The 14,830-nt window shown below is 47.3% G+C and overlaps 1 protein-coding gene across 1 annotated transcript; it reads left to right on the forward strand.

Moving 5' to 3' along the window:
- On the forward strand, positions 1-13,617 carry Endou (endonuclease, poly(U) specific). Its single transcript, XM_048365752.1, is given in 10 exon segments — positions 1-30; positions 32-119; positions 3,604-3,663; positions 4,066-4,203; positions 4,578-4,749; positions 5,295-5,494; positions 9,307-9,420; positions 10,010-10,116; positions 11,291-11,433; positions 12,617-13,617. Coding segments are annotated over 10 exon segments (1,173 nt in total). The 3' UTR covers positions 12,738-13,617.
- The last annotated feature ends 1,213 nt before the right edge of the window (positions 13,618-14,830 follow it).

A 14,830-nucleotide genomic window follows, 5' to 3' on the forward strand; every position in this document is an offset into this window, starting at 1 on the left:
ATGGAGTCATGTGCTTCTCGCTGTCACGAGGAAGTTTGACCGGGATGCTGCCTGCCAGTGTGACCGCCGCTGTCCGCGCCACGGGGACTGCTGTGAGGACTATGAACATCTGTGTACTGGTGAGGCTTCTTGGAGTGTGGATAGTCCAGAGGCCAAGCAGGCCTAGCCACATACAAATCACCGTGTGTCCTGCAGTCCAGAGGGGGCCTGAAGACTCTGCGCAGGCCTTCTGGATTGGAGAGCCTCCAAGGAATTGAACCATAGCTCCTCTTCTGGCTTTTTTTGGTTGTCAATTGGAGATAAGAGTCTCCACAGACTTTCCTGCCCGGTGGGCTTTAAACTCAGATCCTTAGATCTCAGCCTCCTGAATAGCTAGGATTACAGGCATGAGTCATCAGCATCTGGCTAGAGATCCCCAATTTAAATGTGATAGACATCACTTAGTTGCAACATATATTTTAACTGATCAAGGTGAACAATATCTTGAATTTTTAAATACCTAATTCCACAGAAGAGCACAACAATAAGAAATACATCAACAAGCATGACATTACAAATTCTTTTTCTTTTGTTTGTCCTCCCTTCCTCCCTCCTTCCTCCCTCCCTCCCTCCCTCTCTCCTTCCCTTCCTCCCTCTTTCTTTTTTTGTGTTGGTCCTTTTGGGGCTTGAACTCAGGACCTGGGCACTGTCCTTGAGCTTTTTTGTTCAAGGGTAATGCACCACCATTTGAGTCACAGCTCCACTTCCAGATTTTTTGGTGGTTAATTGGATCTTTTCTGCCCAGATTGACTTCGAACCACAATCCTTAGTTGGCAGCCTCTTGAAGAGCTAGGATAACAGGCGTGAGTCACCAGCATCCAGCAGAATGCCTTTTCTTTATTTATCCAAAGGTGAAATCTGTTGACGCAGCTGTATTCTCACAGAGTTCCACTCACATGGAGACTTTTCCCAATAAACACAAATACCACATTTATTAGTAGCGGTCCTGATAATCAGGCCCAGGCTTAGTGGTGGAATCACAGCCCACCATTATCTACTGCCAGGTACCCTTTCTTTTCTTGCTACTCAGCAGGCAGGGAGTCCTGTTCACCTTGGGCCATCATGGTGGCATTTCAAGACAGAGGCAATGACTAAGGTAGGAGTCATTTAGCTCTTTCCCCTAGAATAAATATTGTAAATATTGGTTGGAACTCCAGTTCATCTCACAAAAGGGTATGTAGGAATCAGTGTGGTGGCTCAAACCTATAATCCCAGCTAGTAGGGAGGTAGAGATTGGGGGATCTCTGTTCATGGCTAAACTCAGGCAAAAAGATGTTTCTGAGACTCCATCTCAACCATTGGCTGGGTATGGTGGTTCATGCCTGTCATCCTTAGTGATATAGGAACACACAAAAAGGAGAATCAGAGTTCAAGCAGGCCCAGGCATAAAGCAAGACCCTGTGTTGAAAATAATGAATGTGGCCAGGTACCTGTGGCTCATACCTGTAATCCTAGCTACTCAGGAAGCTGAGACTCAGGATCATGGTTCAAAGCCAGCTCAGGCAAGGAAGTTCTGTGAGACTCTTGTATCCACGTAAGCATCAAAAAAGCCAAAAGTAGAGTTGCGGCTCAAGTGATAAAGTCCTAGACTTGAGCAGAAAAGTTTAGGGCAGCACCTAGGCCTGAGTTTAAGGACGGAAGGAAGGGAGAGAGGGAGGGACCGATGGATGGATGGAGGGAGGGAGGGAGGGAAGAAGGAAAGAACAAATGCAAAAAAGGAGGAGGCATGACTCAACAGGTGGAGAGCCTACATTGTGAATGAGTGGGACCCTGCTATGTTTCCTCAGTAACACCAAATGGAGCATACAATGTGGCTAGATTGAGAGGCTTATTGGTTTCTAACCCTTAGAACACATCCCAGTACCACGTGAATGATGAGAAGTTGTCTGTTGATGGAATAAATAAACCTGAGAGGGGATTCTGCAATACTGCAAAAATACCCAGCAAATACATGTATATATCCTGAATCAATCTGTAGTGATGACTTTTCTTGGGAGGCAGGCTGTTATTCTTCCATGTGATGAGAGAGGACCTCCGATTTCCCAGGATCCTTCTCTCCTCTTCTTCCTCACCTCCAGCCTTCACCCTTGTCTACCCAGAGCTGAGACAGTTGCCAGTCTTGCAAAGTGTAGAAATAGGCAAGAGCAATAAGCTGTCCCACACATGAGGGCAAAGAAGAAGGGAAGTTGATGTGTGTGTGTGTGTGTGTGTGTGTGTGTGTGTGTGTGTGTATGACTTGTACTGAGATTTGAACTCTGGCCTCTCCCTCTACCATTTGAGCCATATCTCCATTTCTGGCTTTTCGCTGGTTAATTGGAGGTAAGAGTGTCCTGGACCTCCCCTCCCTGCTGGCTTCAAACCATCCTCATATCTCAGCTTCCTGATTAGTTAGGATTAAAGATGTGAGCCACTAGCACCCAGCCAGGATACAGTTCTTATTTGTTGAGGCCTAGGAATTCTCCCCTGATTGAGGAGAGGTTATAGGAGTTATAATAGAGGGTCTTGGTCAGGGCCTTGTCGTTTGTAGAACATTAAGACTATTGTCATAGCCAACCAGAGTTTTCAGAAGGAACCACCCTCACCCCTTTTTGTGGCAGTACTGTGGTCAAAACTCAGGGGTCTTGTGCCTGCTAAGTAACTTCTCTGACACCTGAGCCATGCCTCTGTCCTTTGGTTTCCAGTTTTTTTTTTTTAATACAATCTTTGTTTTGGCTTGGGTAGGCCTAGACCACGATCCTCCTGTTTATACTTTACATGTGGTTGGATGTGTACCACCACACTCAGCTTTTTATTAATTGAGATGGGGTCTTGCAAACGTTTTTCCTGAGTTGGCCTCAAGCCACAACCCTCCTGTATCTCAGCCTCCTGAATAGCTAGGATTAGGAGTGTGAGTCACCATGCTCAACTTACCCTTCCCTTTTTATACTGGGTATCCAAATGGTCCACTGGGGAAATAATTTTCATTAAAAAAACAATGCAGTAATTTGAAATCCATCAGAAATACCTTACATGTTCAGGTTTTTAAAAATGTTTTTATTGTTATAAAGGTGATGTACAGAGGGATTACAATTTAATAAGTCAGGTAGTGAGTACATTCTTCTTTCTTTCTTTCTTTCTTTCTTTCTTTCTTTCTTTCTTTCTTTCTTTCTTTCTTTCTTTCTTTCTTTCTTTCTTTCTTTCTTTCTTTCTTTCTTTCCTTCTTTCTTTCTTTCTTTCTTTCTTTCTTTTGCTGGTCCTGGGGCTTGGGCTCAGGGCCTGAGCACTGTCCCTGGCTTCTTTTTGCTCAAGGCTAGCACTCTGCCACTTGAGCCACAGCGCCATTTCTGGCCGTTTTCTATATATGTGGTGCCGAGGAATCAAACCTAGGCCTTCATGTATACGAGGCAAGAACTCTTGCCACTAGGCCATACTCCCAGCCCACATATTCAGTTTTTATTCTTTGGCATTATCCTCTATACCCCATAACTGTTAATTCCTTGTTCCTGAAGTTGGGGAGCAGAGGACCAGGAGAAAATGGAAGAGACATCCTGGAGATGGTTGGTGACTTTATTTTTTTACCTGTAGCTGAAGAGGACCCCACAGAACCCGATACACACCTGGAGCTGGAAGAAGCCCCGGCCAGCTGTGAGCCTGCTCCCCAGATGGGAATGGGGGACAATGGAAGGTCACCATATTAGTGGCCAGGCAGGAGACTGGGGCCCAAGCAGCTAAGGGGAGGAGAGAGAACCGGAAAGAGAGCCTGAGGCCTAGGGAAGGAAGTGGAAGAACTTTATTTATAGAATGGGAAGATTATGAAAACAACAGACCAGAAGTAAAGTCAGGCCGCTGAAGGAACTTCCTGACTGCAGGGTGTGCAGGAATGGAGTCTGTTTGTTTCCCTTCCCTGGAGACCTTCAGCGGGAAGGAGAGGGCACCGGCCCGAGGGGGACAGGCAGGGCCTGTGGCAGGGCTGGGCCAGTGGGAGCCTGGCGCGCCCCCTGGTGGTCGGTGGGACCGGGCCTCATGCCTCCCCCCTGCTCTTGGCAGACCTGTACTCAGCACCCAACTCCTGCCAGGGCCGCTGCCGAGAAGCCTTTGACAAACACCACCCCTGCCACTGCAACCACCGCTGCCAGGAATTTGGGAACTGCTGCGAAGACTTTGAGAGCTTGTGTGGTGACCACGGTCAGTCTGTCCCCTGTGGAGATGCCCAGAGACACGAGGGATTCTCTAGAGAAGTGCTTGTCCAGGTGTGGTGCCTGCTGGTCAGCTGCAGCAGCCTGGGCTGAGACTCTGTAAAAGATGGCAGCCCAGGCCTTCACCCCACACGGATGAGAAACTCAGGACTGGCTCGCCACTCTGTCTGAACATGCCCTCCATAGAGGAAAGGGACAAGGGCGGACATTCTGTGGCCATCACGGAATTCCCTGTGCTGATTTTCACAGTCTGTAGGCGCCTCTTTCTGACATGGCTTCCAGAAGGAGCTCACAAGGGGGTGGACACAATTGCCCATCCCACCCCATTTCTTCTGAGATCATTTCCCCCTCACTTTCCCCCAGAGGGTTTCTCCCACAGCAGTGACACTATCACCAAAGAAGAGCTCCAGAGCATCTCTGAGAAGATCTACAAGGCAGACACCAACAAGGCCCGCAAGGAAGACATCATCCTCAATAGCCAGAACCGCATCTCCCCAGCTGAGACCGGAGACCAAGTAGATCGCTGCCCAGAGCCGTGAGTTTCCCTTCGTGCCTCCTGCTTCTCTGCTCCTTGCTTCCTTTGATACCTCAGCTGTTTGCATCTCAGGCCAGGCAGGACCAAGGGGTGTCCAGAGACAAGGAAGACACATTGGAGGGCTGTGGTGACCCTAGGCAGTGAGGGGTTTCTGTGGCTGGTAAAGTTGAGATAGTGCCGATTTTCCAAGAGGGACCTCATGTGTGGCATTTAGCAGCTCCTAGGTGTGGTGGTTCATACCTGTAGTCCTAGTTACTCATGTAATTGAGATCTGAGGATCAAAGTTCAAAGCCATCTGGAGCACAAAAATTCCCAAGCTTCTTATCTCCAATGAACCAGCAAAAGGCTGAAAGTGGAGATGTAACTTCAAGTGATAGTATTCGAGCCTTGAGCAAGAGCTCCCTGCCCTGAGTTCAAACCCCAAGCATCCCCTCTGCTTTTGAACCGACCCCTCTTGGGAAGCACCTCACTGGTGTGGAAGTTTCTGGAAGGGTTTTCTGCCACATGTTGAGAAATTTCAGTGAGTCTCCATGCACCTGCCCCAGGCTCTTCACCTATGTCAACGAGCAGCTGTTCTCCAAGCCCACCTATGCGGCCTTCATCAACTTGCTCAACAACTACCAGCGAGCCACTGGCCACGGGGAGCACTTTAGCACCCAGCAGCTGGATGAGCAGGCTGTCTTCCTCAGGGAGATCATGAAGACAGATGTCATGAAAGAACTTTATGGCTTCCTCCATCTTCAGAGTGAGTGAGCTGGCCCCAGGCCCTGGGAGGCCATGGCGATGTGATGGATTGTTTACGGGAGAGTCAGGCACTGCTGATATCTCCCTAGTGGCATGGCTGCATGGGAGAGGGGAGGGGAGGAAGGGAAGGGGAGGGACAGGATCACAGGCAAGGCAAAGGAAGCCACAGAGAAACGAGGGTACCCACCAGGATTTGAGGATCCTCTGTCTGTTGGCTTGGAAATCATCTCATCTTTTGGTTATTAGCCATCTGTGGGTCCCTTGTTTTCTGCTTGTCTCAGGATCTGCCCACCCCAGGGCACCTGTCAACCACCTCTCTGTTCTTGAGCTGCCATATTTCAGGCAGGCCCAGTCCCCTGCCACCTCTTTCTCTCCTGCACCGAAAGGGTGTGGCCAGTTGCACATTTTTGCAAAGCAATAGCAAGAGAAAAATCCAGCAAAGGTCTGGAAGATGCTTCCACCCAGAAGAGCTCTGGCTGGAATGTCTCAAGATACAGATCCATTCAAATCAGACCAAAAAAGGTGTTGGCTTTGGGATTTCTTGGCTTAGGGCTCTGGTTGTTAGTTGTCCTCCCTCCAGATTCCTTTCCTGAACTCTGGGCATCTGGGCTTTGTCTCAGGGTGGCTCTGTCCAGGTCTCCCCTCAACTGACTGTGGAACCTGCAGAACTAATAATGCCTTCCATCAACTGCATAGGCTGAGATGGTAACACTGATTTTTAAAAGATGAAGCTAGTGATGCCAGGAGCCTATGAGGTGATGCAATCCTGCAGCGCCCCCTGGTGTCCTCTCTGTGCCAATACATGAATGAAAGGAACTGAAACCCAGCCAGGCTAGACTTGAACTAGGTCACAAAGGAGCTCTGGAGGCCAAGTTGTTTCTCTCTCCCCTTTTTCCCTGTCCAGATCCCACTTGTCCTTCCAAGTTCTAGCTCATGTCCTCTCACACTTATAAAAAAAGTTTCAGTGGATTCAGCTTCTGTTGGCTTTGGGTACCTCTTGAGAGATCATAGGATGGCCCAATTAACCGTGGGCCAGAGAGACTTGGTTTGATTTGTGGTTCTGTAATTTACTAATGGTGTAATCCTGGTGCTGTGGCTTGGATGTGTTTCCCCACATTTCATGTGTTGGATATTTAATCCCTAACGTTGAATGTGCAATTGAGATTTGGAGGTGAGCTCTCTTGAGAGATTAATCCATTCCTAGATGAATGAATGATCAAAGGAATAGATTGGTTATAAAAAGCAAGCTCTCTCTGACATGCTTGCTCGATCTTGCCATAAGATACCATGATACCACTAGAAGATCCTTACTACGCACCAGCACCTCGCTATTAGATTTCCCAGACTCTAGTATTATGAGTCTGACTGACTTCTATTCTTTAGAAATTACTTGGTCTCAGGTGTTTTGTTACAGACACAGAAAGTATACTAAGACCCTTGACCAAGTTGTTTTACTCCTTTGAGTTTTATCTGTGAAATAAGCTTGGGGAGGGGGGCACACGTTAATATTTGTAAAAGACCCAGTAGAAATCCTGACAACTAATTACATGCTCTTTAGGGTAACTATTTACCTTGGGAAACCATTCTGTTATTTCATGCAGATTATACCCGATTTTCCAACTGTGTTTTAATCCTTGAAAGGACAAGAATATTTCTGGTATCTCTTTTGGATCCTCCCCATACAGTTCTGGGAAGTGAACAGTCAGTGTTTGCTGGCTTCAAGATTTAAAGCCTCAGCCTTGACCTTTCTCGTGGGCCCCAAAGGCCTTTGAACATCACATGGCTCTCTAATTGCTACCTGCATAAAACAGAGTAAAGAGAACGCACAGTTCTTCCCCCAGCCTGCTCCTCCCTGTGTCATCCCATCTCATACACGTCACCGCGACCCATTCCATTTCTCAAGCCAAAAGCCAGAGTCAAATGTGCTTTTCTTCTTCCTTCCTTCCTTCCTTCCTTCCTTCCTTCCTTCCTTCCTTCCTTTCTTTCTTTCTTTCTTTTTTTTTTGCTTTTCTTCTTTACTTCCTGCTCCCCACCCCTTCTCCTCTGCCTGTGACCCCTTCCCACCTTGAAAATACATCCTGGATCTTCCTAGCTGCCAGGCTGCCAACTAATCTCCTTTTCTCCTCCTTCTCCTGTTTGCTTTTCCTTATTCCTCTTCCTTCTCATTCTCCTCTTTTTTTTTCTCTTTCTCCTCCTTCCTCCTCCTCTCTTCATCTTCTTCCACTCTATTTTCTTCTCTTTCCCCTCCTCCCCCTCCTCCTCTTTTTCTTTCTTCTTTTACATTTTGACACAAGAGCTCACTATATAACCCAGGCTGGTCTTGAACTCTCAGTTCTCTTGCCTCAGTTTCCCAAATGCTGGGGTTGCAAGCATGTGCCACCCCCATATAGCTCCACCACTGACTGAACAAAACATCAGCCCCTAAACTGGCCTCTCTGCTTTCATGCATATGGCCCCATCTACATTTTTTTTTAACATCCACAGCCAGAGTAATCCTTTAGAAACAAAGCTCCTGTCACATGATGCCCTTGCTTAAACCATCATGTCAGATGATCATCAAGAAGCTGCAGGTGGGCCCACTAGGATGCCTGGCTTACCAGGTTTTATCATCTTTGTCAGCCTCAGATTCCTTATCTGTCACTTGGAGAACTTCACACGAACCATCATTGTCATTATATAGAAGCACTTAGAAGAGTGCTGGGCACACAGGAAGCATCCCATACATCTAAATTATGTTCCTATTATTACTGTTCGGCTGGGATCTGACCTTCTTGCCATGGCTTGCAGGCCCTGAAGCCTGTGACCTTCAGACGTCCTCCCCAGCATTGTCCCCTGCTCACCATGCCTCACACATAAAAGCATCCTCTTCCCAGATCTCTTGGAGAGAGCTCATTATCCTCGAGATCTATCCTCGAGATCTTCGATTAATGCTACCCTCTGGAACATTTCTTTCTGATTTTCCTTTTCCGAAGAGTGCATGTCTTAGTCTGTTCTACGTTGCTATACCAGAAAATAAAGGGAGGAATGTATAACACACAGAAACACATTGGTTCACCATTCGAGAAAAGGGAAGTTTATTCATTCATTTATTCATTTGTGCATGGCAGCAGAGTCTCATTGCCTAACCACTTCTTAAAGATTCCACCTCGTAATTCTGATTTATAGTGTATTAAGTTCCTAACCCAACTAAGCTTTGACAGGGGCCTGGAGGAGGGGGGGGCGACACATTCAAAGCATAGCACCTTAATTCCATCACCATCTGTAGTCATTATGAGTTAACTTTGTTTTATTGTCTTCTTAGCTCTTATTTTTTTCTTGTGAGCTCTCAGCCTTGCATTTTTACTTGGCTTTTTTCCCCCCTCAAGGCTGGTGCTCTACCACTTGAGCCAGAGCTCTACATTAAGCTTTTTGATGTTTAATTGGAGTTAGGAGTCTCAAGTACTTTCCTACCTGGACTTGTTTTGAACCATCCTCCTCAAGTCTCAACCTCCTGAGCAGCCAGAATGATAGGCATGATTAGCATCCAGCTCTTGGCACTTAGATGAAATGAAGTGATGCTGTTCCTTTAGTGTTTCCTGTTTATATTGTCCCTTTTCCTGGAATGTAAGTTGTAGAGATAGATCTTGCCCTTATTTTTCCCTGCCCACTCTTCAGCCTTCAAACCTCGCCCTGGCAACACATGTGGAGTGAGCAGGTGATCAGATTTGTTGATTGAACTCCGGTTTCTCCAGTTGTACTGGAACAGATAGACTTTCCCTGTTTTCTAGGCCCTGGTTCAGAATCCTTTCCCAGAACCCTTTGTGTTCTCCACAGATCGCTACAGCTCTGAACAAGAGTTCATTGAAGACTTAAAGCACATGTGGTTTGGGTTGTATTCAAGAGGCAGTGAAGAGGGAGATTCCAGTGGCTTCGAACATGTCTTTTCAGGTGGGATCATTCTGCTTGGAAAGAAGGAATGGGAGGGGTGAAGGGACTTGGCTTTGCTCTGAGCATTGATGAATCACAAGTTAAGCCAGCTGGCTACAGGACTTGTCCACCCCTTGGGCTAGAAGCTCAAGATGTAACCGGCCCATGGTGACAGCCTCTCTTAGAGTATCTCAGAGGTTAAAAAAAAAAAAAAAAGACCAGATACTGAGTCTCCCAAGAGGCTTACATCTAGGATGAGCGAGTGTTTAGGGGCAACACTGATCTGCCTCCTTCCAGAGGGCCAGAGTCTCTCCCCTAGAGGCCTGTCCCACAGGTGCCCACCAAGCCTAGCTTGTTCCTGGAGAAATCAGGGAGAGGAGACTATGGCGTTGTGGTCTCTAGGTTCAGCCAGGAACAAGGATTGTTCTTAGGACCTGTGCTGAAAGAAGAGATTGAGAATGTGAGGGGTTCTAGGTAGTCAGACAGGTGGAGAGACAGGCTGGGATTAGGGTAGTGGAAAGATAACAAGGGGGGGCGGGGAGAGGAAGTGCCAATCACCTGCCTTGCTCTTTTCTTTTTTCCTTTTATTATTTATTTATTTTTGTCATAGGTGAAGTAAAAAAGGGTAAAGTCACTGGCTTCCATAATTGGATCCGCTTCTACCTGCAGGAGAAGGAGGGTTTGGTTGACTACTACAGCCACATCTATGATGGGCCGGTGAGTACCTGGGCCAGAAAGCAAGCCTGGTGGTGCCTCACTTCCACCTTCAATCTACTCTGACCGGCATTCTTGCTTCTCACCCTGGTGTGTAGCAGCAGCCCAAGGGAAACTGGGAATCTGGAGGTGTTTAACCAGCCAGAAGACAGGATGTCTTCCAAACAGTGAACTTTAGAAAGTCCAGGGGACTGGAGACAAAGGGTTCCATACTCAGGCAGGAGGCTAAGACCCGAAGTGGATTCTTAAAGGGGAGAGCCGGAGACCTGCATGCATCTTCTGCACCACTGCTCTTAGAATGTAGCTGGGTGGCTCATGCCTGGAATCCTAGCTACTTAGGAGGCCGAGATCTGAGGATTTGTGGTTTGAAGCCAGTTCAGACAGGAAAGTCCACAAGACTCTTATCTCCAGTTAACCACCAAACAGCCAGAAATGGAGCTGTACCTCAAGTGGTAGCACTAGCCTTGAGCATCAAAGCCCAGGGACAGCACCCAGGACCTGAGTTCAAACCCTAGGACTGGCACATAAAAAAGAAAGAAAGGAGGAACAAAAGGGAGGAAGGAAGGAAGAAAGGAAGGAAGGAAGGAAGGGAGGGAGGGAGGGAGGGAGGGAGGGAGGGAGGGAGGGAGGGAGGGAGGGAACCAATAGTTGGAAGTTTCAGCCTGACATCAGCTAAACTCCATATATATGTGTATACATACATACATACATACATATACATACATACGTGTGTGTGTGTGTGTGTGTGTGTGTGTGTGCTGGTCCTGGGGCTTGAACTTGGGGTCAGGGTGCTGTCCCTGAAGTCTTTTGCCCAAGACTAGCACTCTACCACTTTGAACCACAGCACCACTTCTGGCTTCCTAGTGGTTAATTGAGATAAGAGTCTCACCGACTTTTCTACCCTGCTGGCTTTGAATGTCCACTCTCAGATCTCAGCCTTCTGAGTAGCTAGAAATACAGCGTGAGCCCCCAACACCCAGCTTTCCCTATTGTGTAAGAAACTTCTGTGCCTGTATCAGGTTATTATTTGAGGACAGTAAACTTTCTCTTCCATGCTTGAGAGCCGCAGAGAACACTCATATCCCTGTGACTGTGGGACAGCTCATATGGCCACTGACTGTGGCCTCTTTGTCAGTGGCCTTCAGCAGAGCCCCCTCTGTCACTCTTCCCTCTGCAGTGGGATTCCTATCCTGATGTGCTAGCAATGCAGTTCAATTGGGATGGCTACTACAAGGAAGTGGGCTCAGCTTTCATCGGCAGTAGCCCTGAGTTCGAGTTTGCCCTCTACTCCCTGTGCTTCATTGCCAGACCAGGCAAAACGTAAGTATTGAGCCAGCCAGAGTCCTGGGACACTGGCTAGGCCTCAAAGTTTCATTGGCTGGGGTAGGATTGGGCGGGCTAGAGTCTTCCCCCAGCGTCTGAGAAGGCTTGGCTAACTCAGTAGGCTGGGCCTGAGTTTGATCTCTTGGATAATGAGGTTATTAGGTTAGTTGAGTGATCACCAAACTTCATCTTAGCAATGGAACCATCTTCCATTGTCTTAGCCTCCAGCTGAAGTGTTTTTGGTTTTTGTTTTGAGTTTGTTTGTGTGTGTGTATGCATTTCTAGGTGCTGTCCCCCACCTTTTTTTAATCTCAAGGCTGGCATTCTACACTTGAACCATGGCTCTACTTCCTATTTTTTGCTAGCTAATTGGAGATAAGAGTTTCTCAGAGTTTCCAACCTGGGCTGGCCTCAAATTATGATCCTCAGATCTTGGCCTCCTGAGTAGCTAGGATTACAGGCATGAGCTACCAGCACCCACTCTATCTGAAGTTTTATGCAGTAACTTCATGTGTAAAGAAGTTAGAGATGCATCAGTTTGACAATAAAAAATTTTTTTAAAAGGAGAGGTGGAGTTGTCCTGGGGCTCTGTATGTGGTGGGGAGAAACCTAGGGCCTCAGGGAGGACAGGAGGTGACAACCAGTCCTCTGTTCTCCATCACCTGGGGACTTTTGACCCTCTGACTTCTGAGGCAGGAAGCAAACATAGACTTTCTGAGGACTTCCACTCTAGGATCTGGGAGTTGGTATTATTACCTTTGAAAAGATAAGAAATTCTGTTCTTCAGTTTTTCTATTTTTTTTTTGTGCCAGTCTTGGGGCTTGACCTCAGGGTCCTTGTGCTTTGGTTAGCCTTTTCCACTCAAGGCTGGCATGCTACCACTTGAGCCACAGCTCTACTTCAGGCTTGCCATTGGCTGATTGGAGATAAGAGTCTTAAGGACTTTTCCTGCCTGGGCTGGGTTCCAACTGCCATCCTCCGATCTCAGCCTCCTGAGTGAGTTCTGGTCTTTGAGGGGATGGTAGGTCAGGTGTGGGCGGCAAAGGCTGCCTCCAATTCTGCAGGAGCTGCTGTCTTGGAGGCTGGAATCTTCTGCAGGGTCTGCCTGGAACCTTCCCTTGGCACAGACAGAGCAGAGGCACACTGGTGGGTGCCTCTGACTTAGGCTCTTCCTCCACAGGTGCCAGTTAAGCCTGGGTGGATACCCCTTGGCCATCCAGACCTACACCTGGGACAAGACCACCTACGGGAACGGCAGGAAGTACATTGCCACAGCGTATGTGGTGTCTTCCACCCAATAGAGCCTCAAGCTGGACAGGAAGGGCTCACTCAGAACTGCGGCACTGTCTGCTCTGGACCCACATCCTAAATCTACAAAAGAGGACTCCCCCAATCCTTCAGGGAAATATACCAATTAGGAAAATGTAAAGAAATGGCCAACCCTTTATTTTAAGGAACATAGACTAAGAAACAGACTTCTGGGAGGAGAGAGTGGGACCACAGCCTGCCCATGGCCTTGACTGTGATTTAAAGGGGAGGGGTTGCCTCCTTTGCTCTTTTCAGAGTGGGTGAGAGGGTAAACCTGCTGATATCATTACTGTGAAGGAGTTTTCAATTGTTCTTAGGAAGAACGACTAAACACAATTCAAAGTTTCTATAACGGCTGTTATTGTATACAGCGCAGGTGGAAGGGGGCGTACAGTTCAGCCTTGTGTTGGGCTTGTCTTTTCTAGAATTAAATCTCAGGATAGAGTCTGGGAAAATTTGATGTGGGCCAAGCAGGGTAATGGCTGGAACAGTGAGTGGGCTGGGGCCTGTGGCTTCCTCTAGGTGTGTGTGTGTGTGTGTGTGTGTGTGTGTGTGTGTGTGTGTGTGTGTGTGTGTGCTGGTCCAGGGGCTTAAGCTCAGGTTCTCCCATGCTCACTTAGCTTTTTCACTCAAGGCTGATGCTCTACCACTTGAGCCATGCCTCAACTTCTTTTTTTTTTTTTTTTTTTTTTGGCTGGTTAATTGGAGATACAAGTCTCACAAACGTGTCCCCCTAGGCTGGCTTCAAACTTATCTAATCCTCAGATCTAGGATTATAGAGATGGGTGCCCATGAATGCCTGGCGTCCAGCTGTTGGTGAGTGCTTTTGTAGCCAACTCACTATCTGCTTCCCACTGTGTAGATGTTGGGTGCAGTCACACATTTGTATTTTGATTCCAAATAATTTTCTTTTTTTAATTAAATTTTATTGACAAGGTGTTGTGCAAAGGGAGTAGAGTTACATAATAAGGCAGTGAGTACATTTCTTGTGATATCTTACACCCTCATTTTTCTTTCCTTTCCCTAGACCAAATAGTTTTCTTTTGGTCATTTTGGGGGGGGGGGAAATCCTCTTATAAGAAGAAGATTTGGCATTCAGGGGAAAGGAATGTCTAGTTTGGTGGCATTCACACTTACATGAAGTCTTATTCAGATGTCATAATTTGAACAATGCTAGGGAGGTCAGAGATCCCTAACTCACCCTCGGTGCTGTGTACAGAAGCCAGGGCTGCCCTGCAGAGCTAGGCTTGCACCATGGCTCAGGGTGGTAACGTTTCCAATTAAAGTTACCTGAAAACCTTGCAAATGTGTCTCTTCTTTCCTATGGTCCTATGATGGTTGATGTCTCTATCTTTGCCCTGGAGTAGAGTTGGGCGGCTTTTTCAGAATGGCTTGTAGATTTTGTGGTATCTGGGTGAGGTCCCCAGATGAATCACCAAGTCTCTCTAGCAGAGACAGGGAGAAAATTCATCTGGGTACACCTGTCATGCGAGGCCTGGGAAGAACAGTGGAGATTCATGGGGAAATAAATAGAGCTTGAGCGGCCTAAATCCTGCAAAGCAGTCCCCTTGGTCACACCCACAGGAGCAAAGGAGCCCCTGGGTGCAGCCACTGTGCCTGCACAGACTGACAAACAGAGGGAGGAGGCGATGGTGAAAGAAAAGAGACATCTCACTGGCACACAAATGGTTTAGGCCACAATCCTAGCAGCTGCCAAGTGCAAAGTGAGAATACTTGGGCAAGTTACAGAATACAGAGGAGGTTGCCTCTGGTCATATAATTTATCATTAATTCATTTATCAAGATGAACTCCAAGAAATGGACAGGAGGGTTTTTTGTTTGTTTGTTTTTCCTTTTTCTTTTTGGTTTGTTTGTTTACCTGTCTTGGGGGGTAGGGGAGGCACAGAAATGGAGGGACAAAGGGTGAACAAATGCAGCAGTGGACACTACATTGAAAATGAACTCTACAACTTGTGGGCAGGGATAGGAGGAAAAAACTGGGAGAGAGCAAAGGAAGGGGAGGCATTGTCCAAAAAGAAATGTACTCATTACCTGACTTGTGTAACTGTAATCCCTCTGTGTGTCA

Source organism: Perognathus longimembris, chromosome 1 (genome assembly GCF_023159225.1).
Source record: "Perognathus longimembris pacificus isolate PPM17 chromosome 1, ASM2315922v1, whole genome shotgun sequence".
In the NCBI taxonomy this organism is placed as follows: domain Eukaryota; kingdom Metazoa; phylum Chordata; class Mammalia; order Rodentia; family Heteromyidae; genus Perognathus; species Perognathus longimembris.